The sequence below is a fragment of the Globicephala melas genome, chromosome 1 (genome assembly GCF_963455315.2).
Source record: "Globicephala melas chromosome 1, mGloMel1.2, whole genome shotgun sequence".
NCBI classification, from domain to species: domain Eukaryota; kingdom Metazoa; phylum Chordata; class Mammalia; order Artiodactyla; family Delphinidae; genus Globicephala; species Globicephala melas.
In genome coordinates, this window is record NC_083314.1 from 175989095 (window position 1) to 176015218 (window position 26124).

Sequence of the window (26124 nt, forward strand, 5' to 3'; positions counted from 1 at the left end):
CAACTCAGTGTCTGGCACATGATACTCAATGTTTATTGAGTAGTATCTTGATTAATTTTTTTCTTATAAATTTATTTATTTATTGGTTGTGTTGGGTCTTTGTTGCTGCGGCGGGCTTTCTCTAGTTGTGGCGAGTGGGGGCTACTTTGCGGTGCGTGGGCTTCTCATCGCGATGGCTTCTCTTACTGCGGAGTACGGGCTCTAGGCACGCGGGCTTCAGTATTTGCGGTGTGTGGGCTCATTAGTTGTGGCTCACAGGCTCCAGAGCACAGGCTTAGTAGTTGTGGCACACGGGCTTAGTTGCTCCACCGCATGTAGGATCTTCTGGACCAGGGCTCGAACCTGTGTCCCCTGCATTGGCAGGCGGATTCTTAACCACTGTGCCACCAGGGAAGTCCCTGATTTAATTTTTAATTCAATAGGGATGCAGAAAAATTTTTTAGCTGGCCTTAGAAGTAAAAGCACAGAAAGAGAACTAGAGCCAAATATAAGGCTGCTTCTCTTTACATCTGATTTGGGCCTTTTCTATTCTAGGAAGACAATGGATGAGGAATTACGGCCCAAGTCTGTATAACCGTTAGCAGAGAGGTGCCGTTTGCCAATGTCCAGATTAGTCTTAGATGTGGGTCTGATAAAAAGTACTAGCTCACATGGAAGCCTGCAAACTTACTAACCTCAGAATGTCATCCACCTTTTAAAAATTTTTTATTAAAAAAAAAAAATTTTTTGGCCTCACCACACAGCTTGCGGGATCTTAATTCTCCGACCAGCGACTGAACCCAGGCCCACGGCAGTAGTGCCGAGTCTTAACCACTGGACAGCCAGGGAATTCTTTGTCATCTGTCTTTTAAAATCCACGTTAAACTCAAGGTCAACAGTCATCCTGGGCTAGAATCCCTAAACCTGAAAACTGACCTCAGTGACCTGGCTGGGTTTCAGGCAGTTTGTCACTCTACTTATGGGCCTTTGAGATGATAAACTGTGGAAGCATGACGCTGTTTACAGATTTATTACTTCAATACATATCTGAGGGCCTACTATGCACAAGGCAAAGTTCTAAGCACTGGGAGATAGCAGTGAAAAGGAGACATAAATCCCTGCTCTCATGGAGCTCACATCTTAATGGGGGAGAAAGATAATAATATGAGACAGAACTGAAATGCAGAGTATGGTAGGTAGTGTAGGTGTTAAGCAGAAAAATGAAGGGAAGTGACAAGATAAAGTAGACAGAGAAGGCCTTACTGAGGTGGTATTTGAGTAAAGACCTAAAGGAAGTGAAAGAAAAACCCATGAAGCTGTTCGGGGGGAAAAGAACATTCCAGACCAAGGAAAGAGCAAATACAAAGGCCCTGAAGAGAAAGAGCATGGTGAGCTCGAGGAATATGGAGTTCAGGGTGGCTGAGCGAGTGAGGGGGAGGCAGGCAGGTGAAGGCAGAGAGGTACACAGGGGCCTTGGAGGCATCATAAGGGCTTTGGCTTTCACCCTGAGTGAGATGGGGGCCCATTGAGGGGTTTTAAGGAGAGGTGTGATCGGATTTAACAGAATCATGCTGGCTGTTGTGCTTAGAACATCATGTAGACAAGGGCAGGAGACTTAATGCGATAACCCAGGTAAGAGGTGATGGTGCCTTGACCACGGTTCTAGAAAGGATCAGATTTCGAATATATTTTGAAGTGGAGCCAGCAGGATTTAGGATGGGTTGACGTAGTTGTGAAAGAAAGGAGTCAACATTTGAGTGAACAACTGGAAGGGTGAAGTTGCCATTTACTTCTCAGGGAAAGACACAGAGGAGAAGGTTGGGGCAGGGAAGTATTTCTGGCTCAGGGAACTTCAACTTCAGGTATCTGCAGTCGAACAGGGAAAATGTTGGCTTTTAGTAACTGTCTAGGAGGAACCAAGCCACCCTAGCCCTAATTTTTTTTAAGGACAAAAATCCATAGATAAGGACTGGTATAGTTAGTTGGTTAATCCCATTAGAACACTAATAGTTCTGAACAGGGAAGCAGTATCTGGTGACAGTTTAGCGCTTTTATGTAACATGGCAATATGTTCTGCTTAATTCACATTCTGAAATTTAGAACTATGTTCTTTTTTGAAGTCTTTTTTCCCATTTCTCTGTATTTCTATTTTTAAATGTATATCCTACCCTTTTCTTAAATTTTCCTCCTCCAAGCTGTAGATACATAGATTCCTGCCATAAATCCCCCAAAGCATTTATTTCCCTGATACTTTTTAAACCTTTTTTTTTTCTTTAAATAAAGATGCAGTGAATTCCCCTTTCTCTGTGCCAAGGACCTGGAATTCTTTCCACCGATAACTAATGTCTCACAATTTCCTACCACTCTATCAAGTACTAGAAATCTCATTTCAAGTGAACTGATTATCAAAAGATTGAGATCTGAACAATGGCAAAATAATTAGTACTTCTTACCTCCAACTAGAAGTAGGCTTTGCTCTCAGCATTCTTTTTATTAAGGCAAGGAAAGATAACAGAACACGGGGGGATTTGTTCAAACTACTCCCTGTATATACAAGCTGAGCCATGTACACTGGAAATCCTTTCAAATAAAGGCCCCACAGCACAAACTCATGCACAAAGCAGTAACTCCACACTAGTTAACATCCCAGGGTGTTTCCAACTTACTCACAAACCCCTATGACCACCCCAAAAGCCCCCCATTTTATAGACAGGGAAACTGAGGTACAGAAAGTTTAGGCAAGTTACCCAAAGTCACACAGCTAGCAAGTGGCAAGGCTGGAATTCAAACCCGAGCAGCCGAGCTCTAGAGACTAGTCTGAACCACAATACCCTGTCACCAGTGTTGTTCCTATTGCTGTGCATCCACTGCTTGTGCAGTCACCAAGTGCAGACATTTCACATCAGCAGATGGCCACGGCCTCCTGCAGTGTTTACCTGGAGGTGACTAATGGCTTGGAGATGCCCACTTCTTCTGGCGTTTAGGTTCATGGCCACAAGTCACAGTGCCTGGGTATAAGTTATTTAAAGGGCAGGGAGACAGAGACAAGGACAAAAGTAACCAACCATCTCAATTTAAAAGAAACTGATCAAACAAGAGTTTATGATAAAAACTTTATTGTCTTAAATATCAAATGTTTTACACATCACTTTTTCTTCAGAAAGTTCCTATTAAAAAAAAAGAAAAAGAAAATAAAGTGTTTTGATTACTTAGGGCTGACTTACATTTCAGTATCTGACAAAAACTCAAACCCAAATTCATCTAGTTCACTCAGCTGCAGACAGGTCCTATGTCTAGCCCCTAAACCAATGGCACAATGCAACCAACTGTGGGATTCCTGAGTTTGGTTCCCTTAAGTTCTCAGAGTTTTCCCAACTCTCAAAACCAAAGCATTATGGGAGTAAAAGAGCTACTGATTGGCAAGCCTATTTTGCCAATCAGCCTAGTTGCTCTTGTAAGATGCAGTAGTAGCCTCAAAGCTTAAAGAAAAATCAGGAAAGCAATAAAAGTACGACTGCCAAGAACAAAGGGGAAAAGAGGGATTTTTTCTATTTGCTAAAATTTGCCAAATATGGCTACAAAACTGGTAAACAAACCTTACTTGAGTGCAAAGCCCATTAGCCCAACTTGCCATGGAAATAAAATTTTGAATAAAAATGGGCAAGTCAATGTTCATTGTAAGCGCATAGTAAAAAAAAGCAAATACATTGATCTGAGTATATCACCAGAACTATTTCAAAAGGATGATCAGGAGAATAGAGAATGGAAATATTATCATTCAGAGGGAAAGGTCTCAGATGGGAAGCATAAACTCAAAGCTGTGGGGCCTTCAGGGAAAGAAAAGGAAGTCTGGTGGGCATCGGGTAATCTCAGACCAAAGGAATCTAGACACAAACTGATGTGACTGCCTCTGATAGGAAATTACAGAGGTCTACCTTTCTTTAAGTCACTGATGCATCATTCAGAGTTGTACGTAAAACAAACTCATGGTAAACAAAATAATTTATTATTAGTCATGCATCTTCCCAGGAAAAAAATATACCAGCATGCCCCTTCCCCAAGTCAGCTAATGAAAACCTTCCTATGGTATGTATTCAAAGAAATATAATTCTGTAAAAATTATTCTAATTTTGTATTCCACACCCCCACCCCAAGTCTTCTGTAGTTTGCTTAACTTTTTTTAGGTAAAAGAAATATCCCCTAACTCCTATGCCCTTGCACCATTTTCTCTGTAGCTTTCATTCCCTAAGATTGTGCTCTGAATCTTATCTGCTATATCCTCTCACCTTTCACAGCCCCCAGAGGGTCTAGATTACCAATCACCGATACATAACAGATAAACCTGTGAGAGTTTTCTAACTGTAAACCTCAGAAGTCACTAGCAGTTAAGGTCCAGAAATTCTACCTGTATCCTTCAGGATTACTACATACACGGTGATGTTTTCAATAATGGGTTAAAGAATGTCCTTTTGATGGAGCTGTCCTGTAGAAGCATTAGGTAGAGCCTTGAATCTTCTTGTAAATAAATTTTGCCCACCATCCAGTCCCCGAACCACTGCTTGCTACATTTTCTGCTCTTGATTCCTATTTTCACATCTTGCACTCAGCTGCTTTAAAACAGCAAATCCCCCAGAATCCTCTGCTAAGTCCTGTTGGCCCAGATGGTTAGTATTCCAGAGCAGCCGTGCTCAGAGGGGGAGTGGGAAGGATGCCGCAGCACACTCCATATTTCTATCCTGCATGGAAGGAGGTCCTGATGGAAGGAAAAGTTGACTGTCACTGGTGCATATTAGGTCATCTTCCATTTACTTGCACTTGCACTTCTATCCTGCCTAATTCCCCCTCCACCAACAGTATATGTTAATTTCTGAATCCTTGATCTCTTCAAGTGTTTCTACCAAATGTTAGAACATTTTTTGTTGGTTTCTCCGATTCCACTTTTTAAAAAATATTTTTTTTAGAGCAGTTTTAGGTTCACAGCATCTAATTCCATTTTGAGCCTGATTTTCCCAGTTTTCTCTGAATTTGAACCAAATCATCCTAATATGACTTTTAAAATAAATGATGCTAATAGGCAAAAATAGATGTTGCACTTGAAGCTAAAATTTGTTTCATGTCTCTTTACTGGACTGAAGGCTTCACAAGAGCAGCTTCCAGTCTGTTTTAGTCACTCCTGTATCCCCAGTGCTCCCCAGTACCTGGCACACAGGCACTTAATGTTTGAATGAATAATGAACTCTTATTCAAAGATTCAAACTGCATAGCCTTCAAGAGAGTAAACATTCCCTGTAATATAAGATTTTCTTGAACTTCTGCTCTGCCTTCACCACAATACTGACAGTGCCACAAAGAACATAATAAACGCTTAGAAACCATTTTTGGGGGTATACCTGATACAAAAAAGCCGTGTCATAATCCTTCTACCTGGGGAAATCTAACGATTTGGTGCAGAATAATTCTCAACCAACAATAAAGGTGAGCCTTAGGACCACTCCACGCATGCCTATCTCCAGGAGAGCCATTTTCAGACTTCCCTGCTGCCCCCCTCCTTCCACTTTTATTCCCCACCCAAATTTGATGCCTCTGCTATTTGGAGAAACTAAGGCACAAGAGAAAATCAAGCATATCAAAGGTTCCTCCCCTAAGTTCTTTGATTTACTCCATGAACTCCTAGTAACATCTACCAAGGGACCACAAAGGTAGAGAATTTGAGCCATGATTTTACATTTCTGGTTCTCAAGGACATGCTTTGAATTTTTACTTTTTTGTTAACAGGAATTGGCATTTTTAAATCTTTCAAAAAGAAAGCTATTTTTATCTTACAGAACTAAGTTAACATTCATCTTCTCGGAAGGGAACTCTTGAGAACTCTTTCTCTTTCTAGTTCAGCCGTGGACTACACTAAGTCACCAAATTCAAAGGAGATATTTGGCTTTTTGGTATCTGTGCTAGAGAATGCATAATCCAGTTAGCTTCTCTTGTGATATGTCACCACTGATAACTAGTTTGAAATATGCAGCAGTTCAATTATCCTGCTTATACTCTCTGCAGGTGGCAAAGAGATAGGAAAAGGAAATCAGAATGTACTGCAACTCTTCTGGCCAGTTACTTGCAAGGCTGTTTTTTATATACATAAAAACCATCATAACTGAAGACTACATCTGTAGATATAAAAATTGTTTGCTTTTTAATCTATGTAAAATTAACTGTAGGATATCTGTCTATCACACATGTATATATACACATGAACTGATGGTTAAACCAACGAAATTTTTATGGCTTTTACTAGGGATAGTAAGCTGTGCTAAGGGAAAAACAGGCAGATTCCACCTTAGCTGGTTATCACAGAATCAGTGACACAAAGTCTCATATATCTTTCCATGTAACTCTCTTACTGGAGAAATGCTCTGGGAAAAAATACAAGGTGTGTGTCTCCCTTCAGTATATATGGAGACAAGGAGCTCTGGAAAGTTCTGTAGGCTGCAAGGCAGGACAGTTTTCATACACACTCACCATCTATGTAGTTCCCTTTGCAACTGGTAATCTTTATATGTTAATAGCTAAAGCCCAAACTGTGGGATGAAGGCTACTGGCTGATGTCTGGATGCCTAAAGAGGTACGAGTGGAAATAATTCTTACCAGCTGCAACGGCAAAATCTATAGCCTAGGTATAGCTGTCTGGTTACCAAGCACATTCTTATACACAGGAACCAACTAAAGGGAAACTGCAGAAGTCATATAGGTAAATCTTCTCCTCTCTTTGGTGAATAAACAGATACCACCCTTGGAGGTACGTGCTGACCACAAGGCTGTCCATTACCGGTTATGGCAAAGGAGCTATCCAGTAAAGCAGCCCATTACTGGTTATGGCTGGCCATTATCAGTTCTGTTGGCAACCAGAGGAGTTCACAATGATTTTATCCTATCCTTGGAGAAGTTAATCTCTAATTTCTGCACTTTGAATAAAAATTGAAAATGAAGGTTCACTAGTGTCATGTTCCTGAATTCCTTTTGTGTTTTACAACTGCTAAATTTAAAAATGATTTAAAATCTTGACAATGTCAACAACTTTACTTTCATACAAACGATGGACAGGAAGATTTAAAAAATCAAAAGCAGGGCTTCCCTGGTGGCGCAGTGGTTGGGAGTCCGCCTGCCCATGCAGGGGACACAGGTTCGTGCCCCAGTCCGGGAAGATCCCACATGCCGCGGAGCGGCTGGGCCCGTGAGCCGTGGCCGCTGAGCCTGCGCTCCACAACGGAAGAGGCCACAGCAGTGAGAGGCCCGCATACTGCAAAAAAAAAAAAAAAAAAATCAAAAGCAATTATAAGTTGAAAGATAAATGATGAAAAAGGACAAGCATATTTGGCAAGTGGGTTAAGCTCAAAGTATTCCTAATAAGAATACATGTACAACGATAGGCCTATCCAATTTTCTCCTAGAAATAAATATACATATACATACAATAAAAGCTATCGTAATGAAACCTTTTCCAGATTGATATTCTATATCCCACCTGGGACTGACTCCCAAATCTCCACACTGTGAAAATTCAGTGGCCAAGCCTCTGAACAGTAGTCAGAGGAACTGCTAGTACAAAAAACCTCTGAGGCCCATCTTCATACAGAAGGCCTTTTTGGAGGAGTCTACTGTCATAGACTCACCCCACTTTGTGACCCTAAAGATTTATAAGCTTAGAATAAATTCCCAAGCATACCCATAACGCAAATCAGGGGCCCATTGCATTGCTACTAAATTTTGCTTCAATCATAGCACCACTACTTAATTACAGTCACAGCTCTGAGAGTCGGTTGACAGAAATCCTATAAGCAGGTTCCTAGTGCATCTTACATCTTTGGTGTAGGGCAGGCAAAAGGATCTACAGCACGTGATCGTCTAAAAGAACACTTTAAAGACCATCTGGCTAACCTGTTCTGAGCGCCCTTCTGAACACAGTAAACTACAACTCTTTCTGTCAACCATTCCCTAACTTCAGAGGGTCATGAGGAATCTATGCAACTTTCCATCATATCACTCAGGCTCCTAACACACATACGAACCTCACAGCTAAAAGAAAGAACATGGAATAGGGTAAAAGAAATGTCTAAGTCCCCCAAATCAAACATTTTAAAACTCCTGAGATATGAGCCTCCATTTTGATTGTGCTCAATGACGTGAATTTTGACAGAAAGAATAAGCTTTTAAAGAGAGTAAGACTTCAGACAAAAATCACTTAAAGTTAAAAGTTCACAAATCACCCTTTTGAAGCTTCTGTTCCAAACACATTGCAAATTATAACCTGGAATAGGGAATTATCATTCTCAAAATTCTCTTCAATAAAACCAAGATTTCAGATTCCTGCTAGGTACTTAAGAGGGTTTATTTTCCACGAAAAAAAGTATCTAAAATCTACCCAGTAGAATTATTGCACAGTGGGGCCCACAGGACAGTGATTTCCAAGGGCTAGTCCTCATATAAAAAAAGGCCACAATAAATACATCTATATACTATGCCCCACTCTAACTTGACATGTGTAAACACAAATATGACGAAACCTTGCTTAAAAAAAGAAACTCCTGAGGAAAGAAAAGGATGGAAAACTCTACCAAGGCCACTTGAGTCAGAAACTCCAATTACTATTTCCACTGCCATGAAAGACACTCACCAAATACACTGACCATTCCAAGCACCAAGATAAACCAGTGACAAGGTTATTTATCACACTTGAATATTTCACTCAGATCACAGCTCAAACTGAGCTTTAGAAGAACTTCCTAGAAGAAGATGAGTTTGGAAAGGAAGTAAACTGCTGGCAACCAACCCACTAGCTGAACATAAGCTCATCATTAGTCACTAAGGGTTGAGCTGTGATCAGTGAGATGCTACCAAACCCAGTCACTAGTTAACTCCAGTGTTTAGGCCATTATTTTTCACTCACAGTTCTTGAAACATCACCATGACATTTGCAAATGGAATTACAGTTTTTTCTTTCTTTTTTTTAAATCTGGGTAGCACCATGGTTCACGCTAATGTTAATTCCCTCACAGTATCCCACCCAAGGTATCTGGCAATCCATGCAGCAGCCTGTGATGTACAAAGCAGCCCAAGTTTTAAACCCTCCCAACTCATCCCATTAAAATGTCAAGTCCTAACCACACGAATAAAAACATACCACTCTAGGAGATATTCTTCAATTTCCTGTGACAACTGATGAATCATAATACATAAAGCACTAAGTATGATTCCAAACACCAAACCATGTAATCAAGTTTGTAAACCAAAAACTGAGTCAACAAGCCACACCTTGCCTACAGCACAGACACAGCCAAATTATGATCTGTTTTTAGCTGCATGGGTGGTGGGACTTCTCACGGCTTCTGCTTTTTAAAGCATTCACTCTCATTCTAAAATGGTATGCTATACACAAAACCACCAATTTCATTCCAGAATACATCATCTTAATGTTAATAAAAAGCTCCTGTATGCACATACTGCCAATACATTTTAAAAGGCCCAAATTTCAACAAATAGAATAGACAAATTCATCAGACAAGAGATCATAAATTACTTTGGCCGAAAAAAATCTTTAAAAAAAATCTGGCTCAACATTCTGCTTGCAGGTTTCTACATATACTGTATATGTGGTGAGTGTGTATGTGTAAATATATAGCTTTTTGTAAGGGAATGGAGTATGGTCTAGCCCACGTTTCCATGGTTATGTAGGAACTACAATGTTCTTTGCTAGCAAAACAAGAAGTGCAAGGTCTGCATTTCCACCAACTCGATGCAAAGCCCCAAGAGCTTCCTGCAAAGTAAAGCCGGCACGGAGAATCCGGTCAATGTCCGCAGCAGGAAAAATTAATGGTGCAAGAAAGGAGGGACTTGATGATGGCTGGCTGGTAGGTGGTACGAATTCTAGAAGTGGCCCTGCAGCTTCAGAACAGACATTTTCTCTAGTCTCAGGCCTGTCTGTCACTGGATTCCGTGTGCCCTGGCCCAAATCTTTAACCAATATGAAACTGGATGACAAGGACTCAGTGTGCTCAGAAGTCTGATTGAGTGCATCCTCCTCACCTGCTAAAAGTCTGGGTGAAATTTCTGCACCAAAGGTGCAATGTAGTTGATTGGACGTTTCAGCTGAGGCTACAGTGACAGAACTGCTCTCATTTACTGACTCCTTAGACTTGGGGACACCTTCCCTATCAGTTAATACGCCATCACCTGGACCCCTGAAGTTAATATTTTCTTCATCTTCTACTCCAGCGTCAGTTGAAGTGTATGTTAATTCTTCTGTCTTCACTGTTACAGATGTGGCCTGATGAAAGGAGACCTGTGAACAGTGTTTGCTCTGGGTAGCTGTAAGATGCTCATTTTGGGTCCATCTCTCAGAAAGGTCCTTAATACCTGTTTGGCCCTCAGTTACTGTCTCTGATTGACAGATAACTTCTTCCGATGTGTTTTCTGAAGCTGGTTTACTACTAATGACCAAAAGTTCATGAAGTTCCTTCAAGGCTGCCGTTACAGATGAGCAAGATTCCTCTGTGGACTCTATGGATGGCTGACAACTGCCACAGAGACTTACTAAAGAGGAGGGGCAACTCCCGTATTCTTTATTTGTTCCAGACATTTCAACATTACTTTCTGGAAGCTGTAAATCCTGAGTGGAAATGGAATTACTCAAAATTTCAGAGGAAGGGTTACATTTTGATGTTTCTACTTCCATCAAGGGATTATCTAAGGTGAGATCAGATGCACCGATGTTCTTGACACTGGTATTCTGACCACCTGCTGAATTGAGCACAGCAGCTAGGGACTGTTCAACTATATCTACTTCCATAAGTGTTTCTGAACTTGAGCAGCCAAAGCACCCTGAAGGTAGAATATTTTTCTCTGTACCCGAAAGGTCCACAGTCTGCTCTAGCCTGTCTCCTTCCATTGTAGCTTCCGAACCGATACTTCTTTGTTGATCCTGTTGCCTTTCTCCAAGAAGTTCAAGGTCCCCTGTGTTACAGAGACGTGCTCGGTCATGGGGAGCATTCTGCCGTATAACCTCATGCTGTCCAGTCCTCGGTTCTTCATGCTGCTGAAGGCCACTCGCTTGACTCAGGTCCTGATATTCTGGATGCCAACCCTTTTCATCTTTAAGCCTCTGTGGTTCTTCCATCCCAGTGACAGATAAACTAACTTCCTGTCTGGTGTGGAGATGAGATGTGAGGCCCTGGGTGCTTCTTTCAGCAGATTTCTCTAGATTACCTGCAACAATGGCTTCTTCGAGTGAATTCTGCAAAGGCATAGCTGGCCTCTGGTCTGCTGGAGCACTGTCTGCTGAAGAAGCACAATCAGAAAGATCCTGTAGAGGAGGATGTTCTTTCTTTTCACAGGTTACCTGGAATTCAGCTGAAGCCTTCAAAGCCTTCAGAGCTTTAGGTTCAATGCTGTCTGGGTCGCTGGGCTCAACAGGGCAGACTGAAGCAGAGACAGAGTGAGCAAGACGTGAAGGATTACCAATCTCAGGACTCTGTCCTGAAGGATGGGCTTGATGGTTAAATCCATCTGAAGTTGGTAATGATGACATTCCCAGTGAGGTAGTTTCTTTACCGCTTTTCTCTACATAGAACAACAGTCAAAGGAAAAAAGATTAATTAGCAGGTTACGAAGTCCACTAAATTATCAGAGAACACAAATCTAAACAGGACAGAACAAAATCAGGTCCTTAAACTGGGGTTTGTCTTATATTTATAGACTTTATACAAGAACCATTCTCATCGTGGTGGACAATTTAACATCATAGCATCAGGATAAGAGGTAGGCATGTTCTTAACAAAATATGTGTACTGTAATTCAATATTTTTATTTAAGTACCACATAAGGGCTGAGTTAGTGCTCAAGACTGAAGGACATTTACGTATCTTTATTCTCAGTGGGTTCAGAACTCTAGAATATTTTCTCCAAGTGTGTTTTCTCTATCACTTGCCCTAAAATCACCTGGGATGTTTCCTAAGCATGCAGATTCTGGATACCATCCTTGGGATAAACCCAGGAATTTGTATTTTCAGTAAGTTCCTCAGGTGATTCTTAAAAGCACAATACAATCTTGAGGATTTCAGTACTAGAAAGATTCTTGTGCCAATTCTCTTTCAGAGTGTCAAATGTGAACACTGAGAAGTCTAAACCAGGTATATCTGAGACAGAGCAGGAATTATAAAGAGAAATAAGAATGTGATACTACTCAGGGACCTTCAGAAGACAGAGAAGCAAACATTCTATTTATTTCTATCCAAACATTCCAAAAACTATATGAGCTTGACTCAGAACAAAAAAAAGCGCTAAAGATCAAACAGATTAAATCCCAATTATTATCTTACCAAATAATGCAACTTTAAAAAGGATTATCAGTTACTTTATCACAGCAACAACTAAGTGAGAATATTTAAGTACTTTAAGGGCAGGGAAATGTGGGCAGGGGAGGGCAGTGGAGGGATATAGTTCATAAGTTTTCCAATAAGCAATTAACAATTTAGATCCACTGCAACTTACTGACCACTCATAAAAAATGGAAGGATTAAATACCACACCTCAATGCAAACATCATGATGTCATTAAACATCAGTTCCAACTCTCCTTTTGCCACTAATCCAATTAAAAATTGACCTCTATGCAGTTATTACAAGATTGTTAATTAAAAGTCAAAGGCTGGTAACAAAAAATGACATCACAATACAAACTATTAGGACAGATGCAACTCAACTGCTTCATGACTTAAGAAGTCATGAAGCAATGCAGTTATGATTCAAAAGGCTCTAAATCATTCTAATCCAACACAGGTTAACAGCTTGAAAAGATAAAGCACTATGTCAGGAAGTTACTGACTTCTTGTGAAATAATCTTATAGTTTAGGGATAAACAGGAAAACAGCATATATCTCAGTGCAAACTATATTCACTAGAGTCTAGAAACACATTTATCAGTTTTATTTATCAATCTCTAAGGCTGACTCTGAAAGAGGTTCAATTTCGAGTTAATGAGAACACAAAGATGCACTGTAGTCAAATATCCATGTTATTAGCAGCACAGATGTGGGCAAAGGTAATGGCCTTCTGGCAACGGTATGTCAGTTATAACAGCTGGGGGAGGTGAAGGTGAACATGACCTCAAAGTACTCCGTACTCACTATGAAAGCAGCATATAGTCCTCCTGTAGCTGAGATGGTCAGTTTCACTGGCCTAAGTCCTAAATGTAGGGGAGGACTGGGTCAGTACTATAGGACAGGAGAAGAGGATGAGGTCAATGGACATTAATAATTAAAGATGGCTGCTTTTAACCCATCCTTACAAGGAAAATGAAAGAAAGAAGCAATTAAATGCTATATATCTAATTACAACCAGCCTGCAAACCCCTATAAAGTCCTAGGTTGGTAGAGTCTGAAAAGACCACTTTTCCTTCTTTTAACAGACCAGTCAGTGCACTCAGGCTGACATTTATCATATCTGCATACAGGGAGATGGAAGCAGAGAGCCTCCTGTGGAAAACTGTCAGGCTAGGGAGAGAGGGAAAAGCAAAGTTTCAGCTCTTGTTGGAAGACTGAACTTCAGTCCTGCCTATGTTATTGACTCTGTGACAATGGCCAAGTCACCTGGCCTGTTTCCATTTCTTCTTCAACAGAATGAAAATTTCAGCCCCTCTATAATGCTGGTAGTTGTGTGCAGTAATGTGAAAAATACACTGTCAGTTTTTCAGAAGAAAGGGACTTACAAAATCCCTAATAACACAGTCATCTCCACCAACAAAGTGCTGTGATGCTAATATTCTTGATTTGATATTCACAGTGGTCATTTGTTTTCGCTGGGGTTTTTTCCCCCTCGAACTGTTCTAATGACTGATAAAATTTTAAGTAGGAAACCATGCTTAGATATGTATGTATGCCAACATACAAATACACATACAGGCTAGTTGTAACCAGATTAAACAAGGTGAAATGGTGAATGACAGAAGCTAAATTCTAGAGCTGCTGAGGATACGAAGTCTTTCAGACCACAGACGATGACTGGGTGGAAGGCTTAACGTGGTGTCTATAAGTACCTGGTCTGGGGCCCACTCCAGCTGCGGTACACACACACTACATGCATCATGGCTTCTGACGCTCTGTTTGAATTAGGAAACAGACAAGCAAACCTTGGGTTAACAATGCAAACCACACAGCATGCAGGGTTATAGTCTCCACTCCTTTGCCATCTTTAAGATCAGGAACTGGTAGAGTCAAAGTGGGGGAACGCTCCTGTAGTTTGGACATCAAAAAGATTTGCTGGTTGCTTTAATTCTCTCACAATACATAAAGCAATGTGTCAACTTCAACAGATTTTCAACAGAACTTGGAAAGAAATTAATTTTACACACCTACACAGAGAATTCATGGGCAAACATGTGAAATAGGTGAAAAAAAAGTAGATCCATAGACAGAATTACACGATATGGAAATCTTATGGAGTCAAGGTGAGCAAACACATATTACAGAAACTTTCAAAGTTTCTTTTTCAGTTGAGGTTTATTTTTAGAAGAAAAACAAACCAAACATGATTACTTATCCTGGCTTACCTTATTTTTTAAAATACTCTGAATTATTACTTTTTTGAATTATTTTTTAATCAATAGAAAAGATAAAGATATGCTGCTATAGAGTATCCACCAAAGAGACAGTTTTTAGCAAAAATACATTCACCTACTATGTCTAGGGGTAGGTGATTTTGATAATAGTGGGAAGCTGATGTTCCAAACAAATAGAATCTGATGTTGAAGAATTACCTCACTAAACATTACAAAAATTAGCACAAGCCATACATACACTGTCAGTAACAAAAGGTCACATGGGTAAAGAGCCACTTCCTTTTAATCCTTTAAAACTGGTACACCTCCTTCACTATGGCTGAAAACATCTGTGGTTTCTATTTTAATCTCTTCAACTTTTTATTAAAAGAAAGTAATTACTCAAAGAGGGTAACTGTCAGTAGGTCATAAAGCACTGCTACCATCAGCTAGTGTTTCTCAAGTAAAAGCACCAGAACTGTGGGGGGAACAACAGAGGTTTCACAAAATGATAACATACCCTCATTTTATTAATGTATAGTATTATGACTAAGCTGACAAGTTACTAAACAAAACGAAACAAAACAAAAAGTAAAACCTTCTAAGTAGATATGTCAAACTCATTCAAGCTTGCCTTGCGGGTAAGGTTAAAACTATTAATTTAGTCTTTCTCTGTCTGCTTGTTCAAAATTCTCCCCTTCCTACCAAATACTTAAATCACAACCCAAACTGTACTTCATATGTAAAACTGAGCCAAAAGGTGGTGGTGGCGCAGATTCTGAACAAAGCCGGCTTGGAAACTCCATCTGCTACTCACGCTCATTCTAAAGAACCTCAAGGCGAGACCACCGGATGTTCTCTGGTGATACACGCTGGCAAAATCTGGCTGCTTATTGTTAAAGCTCTTATCTTTTTTGTCCTTAGGAGAAAGCTATTCCCTGAACTTGTAGCTCTAATACATTTTACTATATCAGCAAATGCAATGTGTGATATTAGTCACTAATGAAGAATTACAGCTCAAGACTTTAAAATAACTCAAACTTAAAAGTTAATTCTCTTTAGCTTCTAGAAAATATATTCCAGAGTCACTGTTCTGTAACAGACGGGGAAAATTTATCCACAGAAGTGGGATTTCGGCATAACTGTGTCCCTCCATTTTACCCAGAAAACTTGGTTTGATCTTTAGAATTAAAGAAGCTACAACTGAGACTTAGGGAAAAAAAATATTACGTAGCTTCATTTCGGTGGCAGCACTTTCAGTAGATATTAAAAAGCTTAGTGCTGCTTAGTCACAGACACAACGTCATCCTCCAAAATAAATGGGCCTAAGAAAACAAGAAAATTTCCAGGAAATGTTGAACTCAAAAGGAAGTTTCTGCTTACTGTTACAATTTTCTTCAAGAAAAAAAAAAAAAGACAAGATTCTTTAGGAATCCCACCAAAATGTGCCTAAGCAAAGAACTCCCCACTCTATCTTGCACACAGCAATGGACTGCTATTTCTGGATCTACTGAAACACGGGAGGTTTTCTGTACTGTATTTAGAGATGGGAAGAGGCAGTAAGAAGACAAGGAACATACCTACAACAGGACGATGAGACTGATTACGACTGGAAAGGTCCCTATTCCCCTTTGAAGCTCCAACTTCCCTGGCTCACCCACCAATAACGAGTATTATTTAAGAGCCTGGCCACTCCAAATACCTGCATCCTCTACAGATTTTTGAAGGGCTTCTGCTAATTCTTGGTCTGCAATCTCCTCTGGCCGTACTTCCTCTCGCCCGGCCCCATATGCCAACCGGGCACACTCTGGTAACTCCCCCTCAGGAAGGAAGGTGGTCTTTGAGCCTGTGGTGCCGATCACGAGTACATTTTTCTTGAGGTCAATGGAACACTTAGAAAAAGAAACCAAACACTGATGATAGCAGATAGAACACGATGCAGGAAAATTATGATCTTGAATTTAAAACTCCATTCACAAAGAGCAACACTGACAGAGATGGCTCAAAAAACCAATTTTATCTAAAGTATTTAAACTTTAAGCTATGTAACATTGTTAGTTTAGAATCTATATCTATATATATATTTAAAATATCTATTCAATTTATTTATTTGTTTTTGGCTGCGTTAGGTCTTCGTTGCTGCGCACTGACTTTCTCTAGTTGCGGCAAGCAGGGGCTACTCTTCGCTGTGGTGCGTAGGCTTCTCATTGCAGTGGCTTCTCTTGTTGCGGAGCACGGGCTCCAGTAGTTGTCGCACGTGGGCTCAGTAGTTGTGGTGCGAGAGCTCTAGAGAGCAGGCTCAGTAGCTGTGGCGCATGGGCTTAGTTACTGCACGGCATGTGGGATCTTCCCAGATCAGGGCTCAAACCCGTGTCCCCTGAATTGGCAGGCGGATTCTTAACCACTGCGCCACCAGGGAAGCCCCAGAATCTTTTTTACTATTTAAACTGTACAGCAGAATGATCTTTATGGGATACAGTTTACACTTCTTTGTCAAACACAGCAATTGTTCATGTCTGAATTCAAATGTGATACATATTCATTGTACAAAATTTGGAAAACTGCATGCCATAATCATGGAAAACTGCACACGCCATAATCAGCAGCCACGCCTTTTAGAAACGTATCAGTGACTTTTTAAAAACTAAAACTGAGACATACCATTTATATAGGTCTACATTTTTGCTTCTTGCTTAGTGGATAAAGTACAGCTTATATTTAAAGTCTATGCCAATGGTCTCAAAAGTGATATATGGACAAGACGAGCTCTACAAAAGTATTCTGTATTTCATACTTATGCGATCCTCTTTTTCAGTATATATATATGTGTGTGTATATATATATATATATATATATACACACACACATATATATTTATTTATTTATTTTTATTTTTTATTTTTTTTGCGGTATGCGGGCCTCTCACTGTTGTGGCCTCTCCCGTTGCGGAGCACAGGCTCCGGACGCGCAGGCTCAGCGGCCATGGCTCACGGGCCCAGCCGCTCCACAGCATGTGGGATCTTCCCAGACCGGGGCACGAACCCGCGTCCCCTGCATCGGCAGGTGGACTCTCAACCACTGCGCCACCAGGGAAGCCCATCAGTGTATTTTTATAATTACTTAATATAGGACAGTTACACACATATATTTTGAATTCGTAAAGCTGGAGACTGCTAGTCTATACCATGACTTAAAAATAGCGATAAATAAATAAATAGGGAAAGATTAGCAACAAGCTAATAAATCAGGTTTCATTTATATGTGCATTCGCTCATTCCTTCTACTTAAAACTGTGCACCTTGATTGGAATATCAATATATTTCAATGGGAATTTAACACTAAACATTTAAGAAAGAGTATTAGTGTGCTTGCTTAGGCAGCACATATACTAAAACTGGGACGACGCAGAGATTAGCATGGCCCCTGCGCAAGGATGAAACACAAATTCGTGAAGTGTTCCATAGTTTTATATTACTCAGCCATAAAAAAGAACGAAATGCTGCCATTTTCAGTGATGTGGATGGACCTAGGGATTGTCATACTGAGTGAAGTAAGTCAGAGAAAAACAAATATATGATACTGCGTATATGTGGAATCTAAAAAAAATGATACAAATGAACCTATTTATAAAACAGAAACTGAATCACAGATGTAGAAAACAAACTCATGGTTTCCAAGGGAAAAAGGGTGGGAGGGATAAATTGGGAGATTGGGATTGACATATACACACTACTATATATATATATATCGATAAGATAGATAACTAATAAGAACCTACTGTATAGCACAGGAAATTCTATTCAATACTCTGTAATGACCTATATATATTGATAAGATAGATAACTAATAAGAACCTGTATAGCACAGGGATTTCTATTCAATACTCTGTAATGACCTATATATATCGATAAGATAGATAACTAATAAGAACCTACTGTACAGCACAGGGATTTCTAATCAATACTCTGTAATGACCTACATGGGAAGAGAATCTAAAAAAGAGTAGACAGCTGAAACTAACACAACATTGTAAATCAACTATACTCCAATTTAAAACAGAAAAAAAAGAATATTAGTGACATAAAAATGTTGACTAGATATGAAACCTTGTTGGGAAAATTTTTACTACCCAAGAGCACAATAATTGCTTCTTCAATGAGTGAAGTTTATCTTTAAACAAATTATTAAGCTTCGGAATGGAAATATAAAAATCACTGCAAATGAAAATATTTATAAATCATTCTCCCTGTACTAAATAAACATTTCCATTCCCAACATCTTATGTACAACTTCTTCCTTAATCTCGAAGCTCTTCTCCCCAAGTATTGTCTGACCAGCTACTAAGGATTTACTAAACTTAGGCTAGCAGTAAAATCATCATTGTGTATTATGTACATCTCCCTACAAACCCATCAAAAAATTACTTGAGGCACTTCCCTGGTGGTCCAGTGGTTAAGACTCTGCACTCCCAATGCAGGAGGCCTGCGTTCAAGCCCTGATCTGGGAACCAGATCCCGCATGCCACAATCAAAAGATCCCGCACTTGGCAGCGAAGATCCCGCATGCCACAGCTAAGACCCAGAGCAGCCAAATAAATAAATATTTTTAAAAAAATGTTTTAAAAAAATGACTTGAGTTCTAATCAGAAACTAAAAATTACACAAGGGAACCAAATTGTCCAGTATAGTCTCAAAACAGATGGCAAGATTCAACAGATTCAGAAAGATTTCACAAAAAGGTTCTATTTCTACTGATACAGAATTTCAAACCTTGTATGACAACATCACCAATTAAGGACCTTTCCAGGTTTGAAGTCATGCTTCTTAATTTTCCAGTATATACAACCATGATGGAATAACCATTTAACACACAAAAAGCCAACGCAAAAAGAAAGTGAAGCTCTTAATTACCTGATGCCGTTTCAGCATGTCCAGTCCCAAAAGCATGTCCATGGGCTGTTCCTCAAGTATAGAGAAGGAACACGCCAGGAAATCTCCTTCAATTTGAACCTGAGCTAAAGCACATGAAGAAAGGAAGAGGTTACTGATTTTTCCAGCGAAGGTCTGGAAATGTATCTATCATTCTGTGTCTTTCTTCCTGCAATCAGTCAAAGTCAAGCCAAAGCATGCAAACAAGTGAGTTAAGGATGAAAATCCAGTAAGACCAATAATCAGGTTAAAAGCCAATGAAGGCACCAGCTCCTAAAGTGGATTGGGTAGAACTACTGCCCACAAGACCTGGCTTGATATATGATACACGCTCAGCTGGTGAGGAAAGCTGGCATTAAGAATTAAAAAAAAAAAAAAAAACCAAGACCAATTCCTCCAATATTAACCACCTGCTTCCTGTACACTTACAAAAGACTTTCTAAAAGGAAAATAAAATCAGTACACTTTAAACCTTTTAAATTAAGCTCCAAGAAGTAAACTGTTTATTACTGCCTGTTATAACCAAGTTTCTTTGCTTGAAGTCTCCTGCCTTGCCTCTTTCCTCAATTACTCCTCTTATTTCATATGTAAGATGTTTTTTTTAAAAAAGATGACTTTGTCATTAACTATGTCTTACGAGCAGAAAAGTATATGAAATATATATATATATATACTGTATATATATAGTATAAAGCATAATAAAACAAATACCCATGCATCTATTTCCCAGGTTAAGAAACAGAAAACTAAGAAGTTTCCTGTATGTCCTACTGATCATAGCCTCCTCCAACCCTCCCAACTATCTTGGTTTTTATGTTAATCATTCCCATCTTTTCTTACCATTTTTCTATGATTTCTAAGCAACATTTTGGTTAGTTTTGTGGTTTTGAACTATGACTTGCTTCTTTTACCCAAAAGATACTTTGAGATATTTTATTCCTGTGGGTGCACGTGACTATATTTCTTTCGTTTATACCACCCCTAAGAGTGAGTACTGTAATGTTTAAGACACCACCACTGATTTATCTATCCATTCTGCTGCTACGGGACATTTGGGTTGCTTCCAGTTTCTGCCGTTGTAAGCAATGCTAACGTGAGCATTCTTGCACTTGTCTCCTGGTGTGCCATGAGTGTCTCTAAGGTATACTCTAAAAACATACAGGGCTCTAGGGGATATTAGCTCAGCTCTACTTGATGCTGAATTATTTTCCAAAATGTTTCCAGGGGTTTTTGGAAAGTTCCCATTGTTCCACATTCTCCCAACACTCAATATTATTAGATTTAAAATCTGGCAAGTAATTCTCTATTTCCCTGATTAATGAGATAAAGCAGTTTTTCACACTTATTAACCATTTGAGTTTCCTCTTAAAGTGCTTGTTCAAATGTTTCTGCAATTTTTTATATACCAGTTTTTCTTACTGAGTTGGAGGATACACAAACATACAGAATACATATATATTCTAAATATGAATCCTTTATTAGTTATACATGTTATTAAGTTCTTTCCTAGTTTGTGTTTGTTCACTTCCTTTAAGATGTGCTTGATGAAAAGTTCTTAATCGGCTGTATTTATCAAATAATTTCCTTCGTATCTTTTAAAGAACCCCTTCCCTACACAAGACATTCTCCTATATTTTCTTCTAAAAGCCTGACTTTGCCTTGCACATCCAGGCCTTTAATCAACCTTGAATTAACCTTGAATCAACCTTGAATTTGTGTGTGATGTGAGACAGGGTCCCATTTCCAATTCATTTTTTCCCCATGGATACCCAATCGTCCTAGCACATTTCCTAAAACTTTCCCACTGCTCCATAAGACTTCCCCTCTCATTTATCAAGGTTCATGTTAAGCATGGGTCTGTTTCTGTTCTAGTCCTTTGGTCTTGATATTATCTAGAAGGGGAAGTTATTCCAGAGTATCTTGACTACTCCTGCCATAAAGGGCCTACATAAAATTTAAAATTAACACATCAAGTCTCACGAACAAAACAAAACAATTTATTGGGGTTTTAAATTTATTACAACGACTCTGTTGACGAACATGGGAGAACTACCACCTCCAACATATTGAAACTTCCTATCCATGGTGTAGCTCTCCTTTACTTAGACTACCCTTACTGTTATAAGGTTTTCTTGATACCTATCATAGCCAAAGTTGCAAAATGGTACAACCTCTGCAACCAAAAGAAGGACACAAGGGACTGGTATTTTTTGTCTCCTATTATCTTCTCACTAAAAACCATGAGAAATCTAAGAACTCAGACTCTGAAGCAACTGGTTTGTGGTATTCTTACCCAATTTCAGTCCTATTGTGTGTAAGAAAGCACATAAGAGGTATTTAAACTATCCTTATTCTATAGAAAATCAATAATAGAAAACACGGAGACTTCTAATAATAGACAAATGTATTAAACCAGGAAAAATGAAACAGATATGAAGAGGAAAACAGGTAGAAAGACTACCACTTGCAATGAAAGAAAAGTCATTTACAGTAAAAAAAAACCACCTTTTTATCTGCAAATTAAAGGGATAAAACTAAGAATACTTGATTGTATAAGGAAATTAACGTGAATGTTCAATCAGTGCTGGAGAAACTAGATTGGTACCAGTTAACAATATCAAGAGCCTTAAAGGGTATTCATAATCTTGGATTTAGTAGGTTCACTTATGGGAATTTTAACTAAGGGAAAAAAAAATCAGTTTGCACAAAAATGCACTTCCATGTTACAATGACAAAATATTAGGGGAAAAATATATCCCAAAGGTTGACCATTAAACCCATACAACAGAATGCTATGCATTTACTTAAGTGATGCTTATAAAATTTATAATGGCATTTGGAAAATGGTCTTACTTTTTCTTAAAGCAAAGTATAAAAATTCTATATAGTATTATATGATCCCCTTTTACAAGAAAACAATGCCAGAAAGAGATATGTCCAAATGCTACTACTGATGGATTCTCACCTAAAAGAATTAATTTTGCTTCTTTTCACATTTCTATACTTTCAAAATTCTCTACAATGAGCAACTAATTAAATGGATAATGAAAGAAAAAAACAAAGAGAAGAACAATTCTGATTAAAGACGAAGGACTGAACACATGTATTTAACTTAACTTACTCCTAAAAAAAACCACAATAAAAAGTTGTTTTTCTTTTAAAATGTACAGATTACTAAGCCCAAAAATAATGGAAGAGATAACTGAAACACAATTTTGGAACTAGAAAGCAGATGACACTAAGGAAAACTAAGCAGCAACCCTTTTTATCCCAAGAGGCTGATGAGTTGGTTGAAACAAGTACCTCTGCAAACGGGGGTGGAGGGAGACCAAAGCAGGAGCAGTGGTGAAGGGCTGTGGAGGCACAACTGCACCTCGGTGCTCCTTCTCCTGCACTCTGCTCAGCCAGGTGACTACCGCCTCACCCCAACAGTAAACAGAAGTACATAGGGGACTGTTGTTTTTTTGTAACCAGCTAAACGATGTTACATTATAACTCTGATAGACTATAGGATTTAAAATTGCTAGGGACTGGGCGTGCTGGATCAGATGCCCCTATCCAAAAGGAATTTTTAAAGTCCACTACCCTACAAAGACTCCCAGTGCCCTGCACTCACCTAGATGTACCCTTCCAATAATCTTCTGGGTGCCCACTCCTTTGGCGATCCCTGCCCACCGACGGTCCACCAGCCTCATTATATTACACCTTTCTGCACAAGCTTGGCTCATAATGGTCATCTGGGCACCTGGAGGTGGAGGGAAACATCAGATAACAAAGATAAAATCCACATGTGTGGGAAGATAAAAAAATGCAGCACTAAGAACAGGGCAGAAAGCAAGTATACTCCCAAGCTTCTGTCTGTGTACGATTTTTCCTACCTAGCGGGCTTCCTGCTACACTTAGTTCAACTTTCAGTTTTACATTGCAATCTGAAACACAGTGTAGAAACTTCACATTGAGGGAAATAACATTATTTAAATGTAATAATTAAATGATATTTTAAAACTTTAAACACAGAAAGCAAAACTACGTGGAAAGGATCTCCAAAAAGTCAAACTATGTCTACAGATGGAAACACTCAATTAAGCACTACTGCACCCTCAGATCAGTTTTCACTGAGTATCTCTAAACATCTTACCAAGTTATTTTTATTTCAAACTCTGGGACACTCTAATTTACCAGTTAAAAAATACATCATGCAGTCTCTCAAAAAACTATAACTGAACTCTCCATTCTCTGCTCCAACAATTAGACCCTCTTTCCTATCAGGAAGAGGGCACTAAGGTCTTTTCTCTCCTGGTTACATACACTCACCCACAGAGCTGGAGTCAGCCTGTGCAGAAGACAGACACTTCTCTAATCTTTACCTAGGGTCCTAATCTCTCCCACAGAATCTAGTTCCACATTCCTGTGTGCTTGGACATGTCTATCTCAAAGCCAATAGGTATAAATACTCTTTCTCCCCAAATAATTCTCACTTCGGATTTCTCTCTTTGCCAATGGAATCCTTTTTCTTACAACCATAAAACAGAGGCAACTGTTCACTTTCGACCCCTCTTCTTATAGCCTTCTCCCAACTCTCAAACTCAGTTCCAATCCTGTTAATAAATTCTGGGCAATTTCTGACCTTTCTTCTTCTAACCATAGCAGTCAACCTGGCTCACACTCTATCCCTCTAGCTAGTGGACAACTTCTCTGGTTTCCAATCCTTTCTGTGGATATACAGTTTAAAGCAAGGAAATAGTTCTGATCTTTAGGGGTACAGAATACTCCAGAACTGCCACTGCCTTCAATCTTCTTAAAATACCACCTTCTTCAGATCCCTTATTCATCTGCTCAAAGGTCCTCAAAGGTTCCTACTCTTTATAAGATCTTCAAACCCACATCACCACAGCCTCAGATCCCACCTCACCCTGGTCCAACTATTTCCAGCTGCTACAGACTGAATGTTTGTGTCCCTCCAAAATTCAGGCTGAAACCTAATTCCCAATGTGATGATATTAGGAAGTGGGGCCTTTGGAAGGTGATTAATTAGGTCATGAGTGTGGAACCCTCATGAATGGGATTTAGTGCCTTTATAAAGGAGACCCCAGAGAGCTCCCTCTCCCCTCCCACCATGTGAGGACACAGGGAGAAGATGTTCATCTATGAACTAGGCATCAGGTACCCAATTTGCCAGCACCTTTTTTTTTTTGGGCTGCGCTGCACAGCATGTGGGATCTTAGCTCCCCCACCAGGGATCAAACCCGCACCTGCACTGGAAGCGCGGAGTCTTAACCGCTGGACCGCCGGGGAAGTCCCTCTGCCAGCATCTTGATCTTGGACTTCTCAGCCTCCACAACCGGGAAATAAATCTGTGTTGTTTATAAGCCACCCGGTTTACGGTGTTGTTATGGCAGCCCAAACGGCCTCAGATACCAGCCTTACAGCCTGACTGCTGTAAACCTTCCACTTTACGCAGAGGAAGGTGTCTCCTTTGTCTCTTACTCACTCTGACCCTCCTGTAGAGTGCCCCTTCCTCTACTTTCGCTTTCTCTGAACTCTACTTATGCTTTAAGGCCCAGCTCAAGACCCATCTCCTCCCCAGCTGACTGTCCTCTCCCAGTGATCTCTCCTCTCATTCAATTTCAACACTTCCTGTTCATATTACTCACAGATAACTTACACTTTATGGGCACTTAAACCTCTTGGCATTTGAGGAAGGTTAGAGTCAAGAAGGCCCAGAAATAATGAAGGAAAAGGGAATTTGGGAAGGCAATTCTTTTCTTCCCCCCTTCCTCACTCTACTCCTCATAAGCTAGTTATTGGTGTAAAGTCTGCAAACCCAGGATGAGAAGGGTCCCTTTCACTGCTCTCCTGCCTTTTCTTAAGACTCAGGTCAAAGCTCCAATCCTCTACCCATGGAGACAGCTCAGTTCAAATGCCCTCTCTTTGGAGAAGCCACGCCTGAGCAACCCAGTCAGAGTGAGAATGTGGTCTTTATGTTCATCCAACACACATCTGATTTTTGCACAGTGGTTAAGAGTTCTGATAGATCTGGGGCTGAATCCAAAGCCTACTGCTCATGAACTTTGAATACCTGGAAGAGTGACTTCCCCCCTTTATATCTAAGTTTCCTCATCTGTAAAACAGGGATAACAGAACACAGCTCATAGGGATAGTCTGAGGATTAAATAAAATTGAAGATGATATACTAAGCACCTAGCATGGTGCTTGGCACATAGTAAGGGCTCAATAAATGCTGAGTGTTATATCAGGGTCTCTTATGAATTTATCTCTCACTCATAGGAGCCCTATGAAGCTCCAGTCTTACCCCCAAGCACTCAGCACAAGGTCCTGCACATAGCACTCAACAGTAAATAATCAGATTTACTCCTCCCAGGAACATATGCATCTCAGGACACAAACTCTTAACAGTTGAAACCTAGCATGTGCTCAGGTATTTGTGGATGAACGAGTGGAAGAAAACCTACTTGAGCAGGGGTTTTTACTTCTCTAGGAACACACTCGTTATCTCACGGCCTCAAGAGAGATACCTAGAATGAAGGCACAAGACCACTCGATTACACTCACATGGTGCTGCCCTGTGTGGTCTTACTAAACAGCAAAGTGTTGTTATTAAGAGAAAAGGTGCCAG

General features: G+C 39.8%; 1 protein-coding gene and 1 non-coding gene across 4 annotated transcripts in view; one reads left to right on the forward strand and one right to left on the reverse strand.

Moving 5' to 3' along the window:
- Positions 1–3084: 3084 nt before the first annotated feature.
- Positions 3085–26124, reverse strand: part of DDI2 (DNA damage inducible 1 homolog 2) — a 41795-nt gene continuing 18755 nt past the window's right edge. Inside the window, exons 6-10 of one of the 3 annotated variants that reach the window (XM_030877727.2) lie at positions 23104–23232; positions 19470–19573; positions 16262–16451; positions 14059–14121; positions 11503–11586 (exon numbers count right to left, since the gene is read on the reverse strand). In XM_030877727.2, the coding sequence (XP_030733587.1) occupies positions 14105–14121; positions 16262–16451; positions 19470–19573; positions 23104–23232 (440 nt within the window). In that variant the 3' untranslated portion in view covers positions 11503–11586; positions 14059–14104. Of the gene's footprint in view, positions 11587–14058; positions 14122–16261; positions 16452–19469; positions 19574–23103; positions 23233–26124 lie in introns of those variants that run through there. The other 2 variants (XM_030877669.2, XM_030877693.2) reach the window with 2 other exon arrangements.
- On the forward strand, positions 17924–18027 carry LOC115867248 (U6 spliceosomal RNA). Its single transcript, XR_004045023.1, has one exon. It is a non-coding gene; the product is annotated as a U6 spliceosomal RNA (small nuclear RNA).